The sequence below is a fragment of the Phaethon aethereus genome, assembly GCF_964289735.1.
Source record: "Phaethon aethereus genome assembly, chromosome: 16".
In the NCBI taxonomy this organism is placed as follows: Eukaryota; Metazoa; Chordata; class Aves; order Phaethontiformes; family Phaethontidae; genus Phaethon; species Phaethon aethereus.
Genome location: NC_138592.1, coordinates 7299988 through 7313357, shown reverse-complemented (window position 1 = coordinate 7313357; position 13370 = coordinate 7299988). Strand labels below are relative to the sequence as shown.

General features: G+C 44.1%; 1 protein-coding gene across 1 annotated transcript in view; it reads left to right on the top strand.

Moving 5' to 3' along the window:
- Positions 1-12043, top strand: part of DOK5 (docking protein 5) — a 42661-nt gene extending 30618 nt beyond the window's left edge. The window contains exons 6-8 of the mRNA XM_082007090.1: positions 640-775; positions 8784-8904; positions 11792-12043. Coding sequence (XP_081863216.1) covers positions 640-775; positions 8784-8904; positions 11792-11859 — 325 coding nt within the window. The 3' untranslated portion in view covers positions 11860-12043. The remainder of the gene's footprint in view (positions 1-639; positions 776-8783; positions 8905-11791) is intronic.
- The last annotated feature ends 1327 nt before the right edge of the window (positions 12044-13370 follow it).

Below are 13370 nucleotides of genomic sequence, written 5' to 3'. Positions count from 1 at the left end.
GATATGGATGCATTATTTTAGATAAGCACATTAAAGAATTACAATAGTAAAAGAGAAAAAGATCATACAATTAACTTATCTGGAAAGGGAGGAGGCATTTAAATATCCAACCTCCATATTACTGCAGAATTTAGCCCTCTTGTTGGGGGATACATTTTTATTTAGCTGGTCATGCATTAGCCATAGTAAGACAATGCAATTGGGATGCTGAGGATATGTATTTATTGTTTCAAGTGGAAGACAAAACTGTGCAAAACTCATGACAGGCAGTGTTAAAAGTCTGAAAGGGAAGAGAAATTAATCCTGCCTGGCACAGATTCTAGATAGGGTCTAAATATTAAAAATATGGGTCTTGCACATGAACTCTCTAGAGCCTGAGCACTTATCAGTGGTACTTAGCTGAGTCCCTGCTTGGTGAGAGCAACACAAATATGGGCTAAAAGAGTAAGATTGGACCCGGGGTGGTAAGACCCATATGCAGAGGCTTTTACATAACTTAGTTACATATTTCAACAAACTTTGTTTTCTTCCTGCTTGTGCGATAATGCTTTTAGAGCAGCATGGTAAAGTTTTGCTTGTTCCTGGTGATCTGTAAACTTCAATCTCACACTTGGATCCCATCTGTTCTTGCTTTGGCAGAATGTGTGACACAGGAGAAGGACTATTCATCTTTCAGACCAGAGATGGGGAAGCAATCTATCAGAAGGTTCACTCGGCTGCTTTGGCCATAGCAGAACAACATGAGCGCCTGTTGCAGAGTGTGAAAAACTCAATGGTACGGCTGCTCCTTATGCTTGTTACTTCGCACTGGGCACCAGTGAACGATATGTTTCTTCAATGTGATTTTAAGTTGTGATTCCCAGATAGTAAGCAGTGATAATAAGTGACTCCCAGAGATTATTGATCTTACTAAATTCTGCTTGATTTTAATATTTAGGGTAGTATATATAACTGGGATTGCTATTCAAGAATCAAAGCAACAGGCAAACTTCTAGTCCTTGATTTTTGTGTTTGCAAAGCTATCAATAAGTGTGAATTAATACAGAGATTATGAGCTTCTGTCAGTGCACATTCTCATTAGGTTCCTTTGATTAATCAGCATCATGAGTTTGTTTGGAAGCATTTCTCATCAATCTATTTGCAAAATGTTGTGGCTCATGCTCGGTTTTCCATGTGCTAATTGATGTCTGCACTCCAAGGATGATTTGGAAAGAGTCATATGGTTCAGATTAAACTATGGGGGAGGACTAGATGTTTGTCTGATCCCTCAGTGGATGTCTGTTTTCCACAAGTGCTTTTTATGTCTAAAATTTGTTTTGTGACACACATGACTGGTAGGAAATACAGGAGTGTAAGATTCAAAACTAGCCTAGTGATTGAGAACAGAGTGTGTGGCATCTCCACAAGGATTATGTCTAAGGAAGGCAGTTTTATGGCACTTGCACCTAATGTGTTTCAGGATCTTATAAACTTTTTTTTCCCCCCCGCATGAAACCTATAGATTGAAAAGTAATGTTTTGTTTATCCCGTATCACAATTGGTCTCTACACCCCAAGCCTCACAGGTTGACTTTGACAGCAAAATTAGTATCCTGAAGATAACAGGCTTTCTGGAATGTATAAAATGCCCAGAATGGACAACTGTGGAAGAGCCTGGCTATAAACAACATCTCTATTCCAGGCAGTAGTAATTGGTTTATGTAATCTGCAATAAGACTTACGTCTTTCTCTTACTGTAAACATAAGCGCTGCTGTTACCCACATCCATGTCTAATCCTTTCAGTAATGCTACTAACATCTTGGTTTCAGGGATAAGTTGCAGTGATGAATTATCCCAGTATTAACAGGATGACCCAGCTTGGATGAAACAGAAAATACCTTTACTAGTTGTGGAAATTAAGAAAAGATGAGAGTGGATGTTGAGGGAATGGGGAAGGGAACAAATTCTTTTTAAGTATTTGTATTTCTTTTGTTCTTCTGCTTTCTTGGACTTTGAGACAGAATGGAAGCCAAATACATGACAAGAAAGTTATTTCTCTTAATCACAGTCAAATGAGGAGGAGCAAATGAGGAGAGGAGGAGCAATAGGAAACATTCCAAGTGTCCTGACCAATCTTGTGGACTGGATAAATGATTGCTTCAGCTGAGCATGCAGGCAAATAGATAATTCTGTTATTTGTAGAGCAGGTGGGATAACTGAAATGGGAAAGTGAGGAGAATGCAAGCCTGTTTCTAGGTGATGTTGAGTCCTGCAATGTCTTTACTTTCAACAGGAAAGAGACAAGGTAGCGTAATATATATATCTGTGTATATATTTTACACTATGTGTAGTGCGATATACCAGTTTTCAGCTGATGCTACGCTGTTAACTTCTGGCTGGTGTCACTACAATGTGGTCACTCTGTAAAGCCCAAGGGAGGAGAGCACTGTCTGTGAGGATGAACTACTAACTTGGAAACTGTTTTGTGACACCTTCTGCCCTGTGTCCATTTAGACCACATGCTTTTTCCAGCACTTTCAGGTTCACTAGGAAGAGCTTGACACTTTGCTTGCTTTCTTTCAAAAATGTTAGAACTAGCAGGTGAACTCTGCACTGGTATTTTTCCCTTTCTCAGTAAAGTATCATCTAACATCATCTTTGCTGTTTTTGACTTCTGTTTAAAACAAAAAACTTTATAGTTCTTAGTGAACAAAGTTTTTGTTCAAAAATATCCAAAATTATCTAAGTTGAGACAGATGGGTAGATGATATGAGTACTCAACAGTAACTAAATTAAGCAGATTAAAATTAAGCTAGGCTATGTCATCATAACTAGCTAACATTTGTAGCCCACCAGGATCAGAAGCAATTGAGTAACCTGTTGAGAGCACAATTTCATTTTCAGAAACCAGACATAAGTTCAGTAACAATAGTGAATAGGCTTACAGGCAATTGGTGGTTTTACATTTATGTAATAGCATCTTTAATAGATGCCTGATGCTGTGCTGTAAAATTTCCGTCTTACAAGTGCCAATAGACTCAACAGATGCACACAACAAATCTATAGCAACTATAGATTTCAATAGAGAGCAGCTGCACAACCTCTAAAAGCTTTTTTATAGACACTGTGTCCAACTACAACCCGTACATTTAATTTTATAGACCCTAGAGTGCTGAGTGGGGGATAAGACCATATTCCTGGTGAACTGAAAGTCTTGTACTTTAGATGCGGAATATAATTGTTTCAGATGAGTCCATATGTCCCTGAATATGAGTTTTCCAAGTCTCATAGAGAAGTCTGGTTCCGAAATAGTTAGTAAGACTTCATCGTTTCTCTGGGGTTCAAGGATAACCAGATTTAGAAGTTTAGGATTGACCTTGGCTAGACACCAGGTGCCCACAAAAGCTGCTCCATCACTCCCCCTCCTCAGCTGGACAGGGGAGAGAAAATATAACGAGAAGCTTGTAGGTCGAAATAAGGACAGGGAGAGATCATCCAGCAATTACTGCCATGGGCAAAACAGACTCAACTTGGGGAGATTAGTTTAATTTATTGCAAATCGAAATCAGAGCAGGATCATGAGAAATAAAACCAAATCTTAAAACACCTTCCCCCACCCCTCCCTTCTTCCTGGGCTCAACTTTACTCCCGATTTCTCTACCACCTCACCCTGAGCAGCACAGGGCGATGGGGAATGGGGGCTGTGGTCAGTTCATCACACGTTGCCTCTGCCGCTCCTTCCTCCTCAGGGGGAGGCTCCTCACCCTCTGCCCTGCTCCAGCCTGGGGTCCCTCCCGCGGGAGACCATCCTCCACGGACTCCTCCAATGTGAGTCCTTCCCACAGGCTGCAGTTCTTCACGAGCTGCTCCAGCCCGGGTCCCCCCACGGGTGCCGTCCTTCAGGAACGGGCTGCTCCAGCCCGGGTCCCCCAGGGGTGCCGTCCTTCAGGAACAGGCTGCTCCAGCCTGGGCCCCCACGGGTGCCGTCCTTCAGGAACAGGCTGCTCCAGCCTGGCCCCCGCGGGGTCCCAGGTCCTGCCAGCAACCCTGCTCCAGCCGGGGCTCCTCTCTCTCCCCACGGGGCCACAGGCCCTGCCAGGAGCCGGCCCCAGCGCGGGCTGCCCACGGGGTCACAGCCTCCTTCGGGCATCCCCCTGCTCCGGCGTGGGGCCCTCCCCGGGTGCGGGTGCAGATCTGCTCCCCCGTGGAGCTCCATGGCCGCAGGAGCACAGCCGGCCTCCATGTGGGCTTCCCCGGGGGCTGCCGGGGACCCTCTGCTCCGGCGCCTGGAGCCCTCCTGCTCTGGGCCAGGGGCTGCAGGGCTGTTTCACACATTCTCACTCCTCTCTCCAGCGACAGTTGCTCCGTGCTGGTTTTTTTCCCTCCTTCACTCCGTTCCCCAGAGGTGCTGCCGCCGTCGCTGATGAGCTCGGCCTTGGCCCACGGCGGGTCCGTCTCGGAGCCGCTGGCGCTGGCTCTGTCGGACATGGGGAAAGCTTCTGGCAACTTCTTTCAGAAGCCGCCCCTGCGGCCCCCCCCGCTACCAAAACCTCGCCATGTATACCCAATACAAGGCAGAAGATTGGTATATCAGTGTAGAACTCAGGTGGCTTATTTTGCTGATTATAAAATATTTGTAAAGTACATCTTTGTTTAGATTGATTGCTTTCCCCTGTATTTTTCTTCTGATTTTGAAAACTTCAAGGAGGAGTTCATTTTAGGTGCTTGCACTTCACGCTCGGCTGTCTGTCTTGTTTCTGTCTCCAAGAATTACTTACCCTGTGTGAATTTTTGTATTAGTGAAGCTTCAGCTATTATTTACAGAAAGGGTAAATAAAAGTAGAAAGTAGGAGATGCTGATGGTGAGAAGTTAAGCCTACACTGAATGTCTCCTGCTTGCTCCTGCAATCCTGACCCCTGCTACATCAGTGATGTGGCTATCCAAGACGGAGGTGAAGATGGTATTGAGCTACCTGAGGGCTCCTGGAGCCTCTGTGCAAAGGAAAAAGGGAGTTGAATGTCCCATTCTGATAGAGCAAAATAAAGCTGGCAAGTGCTGTTGAGAATGTGGGCTATAATGTGTCTGTCACCTCCCCAGCAGTCACTCTCTTTATATTACAGTGTGTTGGTTCAGTTCATGAGTATAACTGGCTCTGGCTCTTGAAATTCATGTGGAAAATTGATGCGATAGTGGTTCCTCAGCTGGGAATCTCACCCTGACACTTTCTGTTAATGTGCTGTTGCTTTCTGGTGAGGTCTGAGCATATGCTGACCAGAGTCTGTGACACTTTCACAAGTGAGTTTCATTTATTTTCCTTTTCAGTGAATTCAAAGATCTCTCCCTTTTCACTTTTAAAGGGAAAAAAGAGCTGGCTTTGCTTAGCGATGCATGAAGCCATTCTGGTCATTTGGTAACTCATGTCATCCAACTGGTTCTTTCCCTTCACTTTTGCATTGCCAGAAAATGGAAAGAAAATATCTATTCCAGTTATATTTTCAGGAGCATTGGTTGCCATGAAAACTGACGGGAGCGGTGCTGTGACTTGACTGCTGTCATTTATGCCTGCTCTCAGTTCAGGTTGCTTTAAAAAAAAGACATTACAACTTGACATCTCGCTGAAGTTATAACAGTGAACTTCCCAGTTTTGGCAGCTAAGGCTCAGTGCTTCACAGGAAGACATTACCAGCCGCTTTACGGGCCGCCTTCCCTGACTCTTATTCCCCTCTTGGCGACTCAGGTGTGCACTGTGCGCTAGATCCGGCTGACGTGCGAGTGCAACTGTCCGGGCTGGAGCCTGCTAAAACATCTCTGGCCATTCCACAGAGGTTCATAATGAAGAGCAGAAGTGCTGCTCACTAACTTTTGAAATAAGAGAAGAATATTAAGTATTAGAGTAAGATGGATAGTAGTCAAAACAGCAGCAATGTTAGTGCCCTCTAATTTCTGAAATTGTTTTTATTAGTTTACCATTCTGTAGTTTTGCTGTAATGCATTTAGCAAACATTTCTTAAGCGATTATCTTTCTAACTGATTTTGCTTGATTACATGAATTTACTTCACTAGGAAGAAAATTCCCTCAAAAACACAATGAGTGCAGTCTTCCCCAATTGGGAGTCCCAAGAGGAAGTTTAATTAGTGCGAGTTGTTCTGCAAAATCTTTGAAAATGGCATTGTCCAGCCTGAGGAAACCAACCAAACCTAGCAAAGCTTAAATCATCTTTCTTTTCTTTCCCTTTGGAGCCATGTTCACAGCTAGCTTGAGCGAATGTTAGTGCCTGTGGATTTTTGGGTGGGGTTTGTTGGTTTGATCTTTTTTTTTTTTTTTTTTTTAAGCAGACAGTGGTTTTGCCTCTGCCTAATGAAAGCTTTGCTGATTGTTAAGATGGGATCCAAGAAAGAAAATAATCTTTCTTCCCTGACGCCCAAGACTTCTGGGAACCAACCGCACCCTGTGTTTGACCCAGAGCTGTGCTTCGGCCCCCCAAACTGCCTTAGTATAGCTGTGCTCATCTCTCATCCAGGCGACAAGAGGCGGCACAGCGGCTCCCCAGCTGCCCTCGGCGCTGGCTGCTGATGGCTGTGAGCGCTGCTGCTCCATCCCCTTCCTCTGCAGGTCTCTCATAGCCATTGGAGCTGTGGCATGGCTTTCTGTGTCCCTCACCGCTTCTCACACCTTTGCTGCTTCTTTGGTGTCAGCGTGACTTAACTTGATCCTTGCCATGTGTGCTGGGAGCTGCGTCTGAACTGTTCTGGGGATCCTGACCTCCTTTCGGGCTTCTCCCTTGGGCAGAAGAGGGCGAAAGGCTACCGATTAGGTGCCCTCCAGTTAACAAATTATTTGTTGTATTAATGATATGTGGAGTCGCATGTCCCACCTGGCGCTCTGCTCGCAGCCTTTGCTCATGCGTGTTCCAGCATATCAATTCTGGCTGTTTTCGACCTGCTTATGGTGCCGGGTGCTTCTGCAGCATAAAGCCAGGTCATTATCAAGTTATTCATACTCTTTCTGTTGCACCAGAGATACAGTAGGTTAATTGTGAGAATGAAATCAATCATCATTAAAGCTGCCTTTGCTTGCGGTCTGAGGTATTTTGATGAAACGTTGTGTATTCAGGACATAACGTACTAATTCTTATTTGCAGCTGTGAGTTTTTTACATTTTTTCCCCTGCTGATTGAGTTCAGGAGGGACACCCTTTCTGGCCCTTTTCTGTGTCTTTATCTAATCTTTCTCTAGCTGTGTCTCTTTTTTTTTTTCCTCCCAGGATCGATTTTTTTGCACTCCTTCTAACAGCCAAACTGTTGCTCAAACTGCCTTAGCTTGCTGTCCAACTCATCAATAAATGGAACCACCAAAAAAAGTACCTCCAGCCAGGAAATGCCATCCTTACAATACTCTGCCGATTTTTATTCCCAGTAAAAGATCTGTCGTTGTTTGTTTCCATGGTGCCGAGATGTGTGTGGTGACACTGCAAAGGGTGTTGGGGCTTTAGTGAAGGAGCTGTAATAAATATGCTGTACAATGTAGGCGGAACCTCGCATGGTGCAGTGATTCACATCCAGCTGACATGGAGGTGGGTGTTTTAAGAGCAGGAGTTGATCTGGGTTTTGTGTTGTTTTACCTTCACGTCACAGGCGCAGTGTCCACCGTACAGAGAGGAGGTTGAAGGTAGATGGCACCTCTAAATAACTTGGAAATGAGTCTTTTTGGGTACAGCCAGCCCTCACCTCTTCTCTGTGCTTGCTTTGCCTGTTTGGTTTTGCTCCAAAATATACTGATCTTTTTGTAGAATATTCTTTCATCTCAGGTTTTGTGAAACTAAAATTTAAAACCTTACTTTTCTATGAAAAGCTATCTTTATAAATGAGAAAAGTCAAGTGCAGTCTTGATATGTTTGAACTGATGTTTTCCTGAACTTTTGGAGGAGAATTTTAGCTGTGCTGTGAAGCTCATGATAAAATCCAATTATTTTTATCAGCTTGCACATACATTTTATTAAATTTATGGAAAAAAATTCCTTAAAGTAGTAAGTTCTCATACATTTTTGTGTTAGGTATAGTATAACTAACAAGGGGCTGTGATTATGTAAGGAAATGCAGCTGAAGGCCCTGTATGGAGGGGGAAGTGTGAGAAGGGGCTTCCAGCAATGCACTGCAGCCCACGTCCTCTCCCCTCAGCATACCTGGGCATGCTGTTCGTTCAAGGAATTTAGCTGAAGGATGCAGTTATCTCCTGGGTTGAACTCCTGTGCCATCCAGCTGGCACATTTCTCAGCTGTACGAGATGGGAGATGAATAGAAAATGCTTCCAAACTAGCAAGAACAACTTGTCCTCACCCATGTGAAACATTTCCAGTCAGGTTCTTGATGTGCTGAGGCTGTATGTAGCCTTGGGAACTTGCTTGCGTAGCTGGGAAGACCCTCAGATGGCTTTGCTGCTGAAGGGGGAGCATACCCATGCTTTCTTATCTTCCACTGATCCATGGTTTCTGTTTCAGCTGCTTGAGTTAAAACTCCCCCCAGGGGAAGCAGTGCTAGCCCAGGACCAGGGCAGCACCAAGGTGAGCTTTGGTGTGCCACGGCAGCGTGGCCTCCTAACCCGAGTGGTGTGTGCCTACAGAGACTAACCCCCGAGTTAGTTGCCTCTGCTGGTGTGGGGTGGGCAGAGGGAGGGAGGGAGAGGCTGTGCTGGCAATATCGTTAGAAGCCCTTGCAGCCAGTGGTCGTCCTATTCTTGGAGGATTTATTGCAATTTATTGTAATAAGCATGACTGTCTCCTTCACATCCATTTACTGCTTTACAGCTTCAGATGAAAATGAGCGAGCGAGCCGTGTCCCTCAGCACCATGGTGCCCTTGCCCCGCAGTGCCTACTGGCAGCACATCACACGGCAGCACAGCACTGGCCAGCTCTACGGTCTGCAAGGTAAGGGGCTGGGGTGGGGGGAGGCAAGGTACAAATCAGACCACGACACTGTTGAATCATTTCAGTATCTGTCCATCTCGCTGAAGGCTGATGTTTGGTCTAAGCCAATTGCACTGCTGGTCGTTGGAGAGAAGGGCACATCCCACCTTAAGGTGGACAACATGGCAGAGGGGTTGTCTTCAGGAGGTACTCTTCTTACTTCCCATTGGAAAGGGATCCTTCATTTGACAAGTTTTCTGACCATTTTTAGATAATCAAGGAGAAATTACTGTTAAAGGACATCCTGTTTTCAAGGTTGCACAATCCTTCCTGCTACCAAACTCTTTTAATGGCACCTGATTTTTTTTGCCAGACTTACAACCATTTAGCTCCCCTCTCCTTTGGATGGCTGCCTCATGTTAAGAATGATGCAGTCTTCATTATTCATTTTGTGTACTTGCTAACATTCAGCCTAAACAACTGCATCCTCGAAAACAGCTGAATTGGGGAAAGTAAAAGGAAATGGCTACGATAAGTAGTTTCAGAAAGCTGTTGTTGAACAGCTGCAGTGCTGCCGCCGTGCCTTGCAGTGTGGCCTGAGGGTGGGCAGATGTCTTCTGCAACCCCCTCCGTGCTGTCAGCCCAAGGGGCGGCACAGCTCAGTCCCCTCCTGCCGGAAAACCTCCCCAGGCTGCAGCGGGGGGAGTCGCTCCCCGGGAGGTCTCTGCACCCGGTTGTCCCTCCGTGGGCACCAAGGGACATCTAGTGGTTACTGAGCGCAGGGGTGGGGCGAGGGAAGGCAGCCCGCTGCGGGCCGGTGGCTAGCGGGCTTCGCAGCGGGGCTGGCGGGAGCCGGCCCTGGCCGTGTGCTCCAGAGCGGGCTTCGAAGCGGAACTTGTCTCCCGGGCCAGTGAAACCGGCAGCACCGATCGCTGTTGTTGCTCTGTGCCCGTCTCCCCAGAGACACCTCTGGAGTAGGAGCTGCAGGTGCTTAGTACCTCTGAGGAGCTGGTCCAAAGTCAGCATCGTGTAGTCATGTGTATTTTTAGAATTAAACCTTCCCCCCCCCCGCAACCAACCAACACCCCATTTGTATTTCAAAACACACTCCCCCACTCTAAGCTACACGAGTCAGCGGAGTTAGTGTCTGTACAGATGTTGGTAGTGATGAGTTGTGAAGTCGGGATCGGGGCGTTACTCGGAAAAGCCAGCAGAAAACAGACTAAACACTTAATAAAAGTGTGGCAGCCTGGAGTATTAAATGGAAGGACCCAATTCCTGCCATAACTTTATTTTCACAATGTATGGAATAAAGACTGAGCTTGATTAAACATTTGGATGATAAAGATGATCTGCAGCAGTTTCCCTTCACCATAGGGGCATTAGAAAGTGAAGCTCAGCTTGGCCATCGGGATATGGGTTGTTTCTCTGCCATCCCTGTAGGTCAGGGCTGGCGTGTCCTTCACCCAGAGGCAGCCCTGCTCTTGGTGCCTCATCCTGCTGCAAAAAAACCCACCAGTAAACCTGTGTTTAGCAGAAAACCCCAGAAACTAGTAGGGCTTTCTAGTACTAATAGGGAGATATCATTTACCAATATCAAGCATTCAGAGATCACTAGACATATTTTAAAACATCCTGGTTTGGAAAACTTTTAGAGTCTGTTTTTTGTTTGTTTGGTTTTGTTTCTTTTTTTCTTCCTCTCAGATACTGGGAGTTTCTCAAGGACTGTTTGTTTTACTTTTTTTTAATAAAGCAGGAGATTGTAGAGGTTAGTATCTCCAGAACATGGAATATCACAAGCTGTGGTTAAAAATTACAAGCACTGGCAGCCCTGACATATATAGCCATATTTCATTCTGGTCCTCTTGATTTTCAGCACATCCTACAAGCTACTATTTTGCTTTTTTTCAACACTAGAGGGGGCAGGCAGCACATAAAAAGCCCCAGCTAAACCCAGGAAATGTTTCCGAGGAGGGATGAATAATAGAAGCAGCATTTACATGCCTGTGCAAATTTGTTCAATAAATTAGGGCATGGGAAGATGACCTGCTGGTGGCAGCCTGTGGCACACAAGAACAAGACTGCTTGCAGCACTCTGACACAATCAGTGGATTGGGCTTACTGTGCCTTACTAGAGAGTCCTTTATTAAAACAATATTTCAGCACTGAGTTGATGCAAGATAAATAGTCTGTATGGGAACAAACTACTTGTTTTATATTTAGAAAAATAGCTTGCTTGTTAAACTGGGGAGGAAAAATAAAGGCTCCTAGGAGACTGTCATCATGAGAATGTAGTAAAAGTCTTTGTAAAATAAGCCATGCAGCCAGCGCTGTAATTAGGAAAGACACTGAAGTCCTTGTCTTGTTCATCAGTCAGGGCTACTCCTTCAGTGGTACCCCAAGCACCTCTAATTAGATTAGGCTGCCAAAATCTTGAAATGCTTCAATTATTACTGGAGAAAGAAATATGAAATAATTGTTATACTGACTTGTATAATTCCATATATATGAAGCAGCATTCACTCACTGAATGGTAGAGGCACCTGAAACCTTGTATGCAAAAACTTTCTTCCACCAAAGTTGGAATTTACAGTTTCTGAATTGGGTCTTGTCCCCTTTGCTCCTGTAGAGAAAAGAATTGATGCTAATATTGTGAGATAAAGTACATTTTTCATTTAAAATGCAAAGTCAGAACTTTAAAAAAATTAATTTGCTTTGTACAACTCTCTGTTCTGAAGGAACTGGGAAAGAAAGTCTGGCTTGAGATGTTTCTGAGATGGAGTAGCACATTAAGCAGTGATAGGTTTAATTAAAAGGCTGTAATCTGTACTTCACATAGTCCTTGATAAAATACTGAATAAGGTGCCTATGTCTTGTTGTTCTGTCTTTTGCATCTGACTCGGCAAAGATGTTTCTAGCCCAGTGAAGCTTCATCGCACAGACACTTTTCCAACCTACAGGTCAGACCATCGATAAAAGACTGTAAAGAACTTTACAAACTCTTTTATCTTCTGACAAACTGCCCCAGTGGATGACGTTGATGATAAGCAAGGATGGAAACATGGAAGAGTTCAGGTTGTATGAAAAATTCTTGCAATACAAAGTTTTTTTTAAACTTTGCCAAAAGTTAAAACTATTCTGTAGATATTGGGGAGGGGAACAAAACCAACAAACCCTCCAGTGTTTCTTTTATACCTTACAGCTGGACAGAGAAGAAATCACTCCCTAAGTATTTCCAAATGTTTTTGTATGATAGGTATGTTGTAAATACCTGAGACTTTCCTGTTGTAGTGTGGTTCCATTTTGTTTGTGTGTTCACTGATGTCAGCTGTGTCACCCTTGTTTATTGTAGTGCTTATCTTCAGTTATTTACATTATTGTTCAGCCTAATCCTTAACCTTTGAAATGATGGCCAGTTTTAAGCAGCTGTTGGATACAGTTTTTCCCGTTTGAAGCCTGATGAAGACTTGATTGATTTCTTTTGAAAGCACCCTCTCTATCTTCTATTTCCTGTATTTATTTCCATCTCTGTAAATGTTTAAAATAAAAAAAAAAAGTCCCACTTAATCTGTGGTACAGTGCTTTTTGATGTCACTATCAGCATCATGAACAGAGTTGTTGTAGAGCCTCTAGGGCACTAGAAAGGAGGATGGAGGCTTGTTGTGTGTGTCCCCTCCACACCTAAAGCAACACAACCACTCATCGGGTGTCGTAGTGAGACAGAGTAGTAGGTTCAACAGGAATCTCACAATGCCACAAGCTGTTTTGTGGCAGCAAGCAGATTTTTCTCTTGTGACAGCATCCATATTATGCACTACTTTCATAGATTGGCACCAGCATCTTAATTTAACAGCAAACAGACCTTTCAAAAATAACATGGTTGACTACTGTGTGCTATGCCAAATGGTCAGAAACGCATAACAGCTGTAGATAGAAAGCTATGATTACCCTGGATGCAAGTGAAGCACTGTGCTTAGTGAGCTGTAGTTAAATCATTTTGTTAACAAGCTCTGCGTAAGAATGCCTTGTCAGGTTACAAGTCAGACTGATCGTCTCTAACCACGTAATTCCTGCTCACTTCAGGACCATGAGGACAAGGTCTTACTTTGATTGCACCAGTGGGGAATATGGTCTCTGCATATTTTTAATTGAAAAAATATGGGATGCAATTCTAATAATAATTTCATTTATCTAGGTGTGTATAATGTTAGCAGCTACTTTTTCAGCAGATACCCTGGAAGAAAAGTAAAAGAATGCAACGGCCAGAGTAGGTTTGTTCATGTTGACATGAACAACATGAGCTACATTTGTTCATGTTTGTAGAGAGTGAGTTAGCACAGGCTAATTTTCTCATATGACAGAAGTAATAGTCTTATGGTTTGAGTAAAAATAGCAAATATCTTAAGCTTGGCTTTTAATTCTAAATATGAAGTTTCAAAGCAGACTGAGAGGACTGATGTTGATCATGACCCACATTATGACTAGAA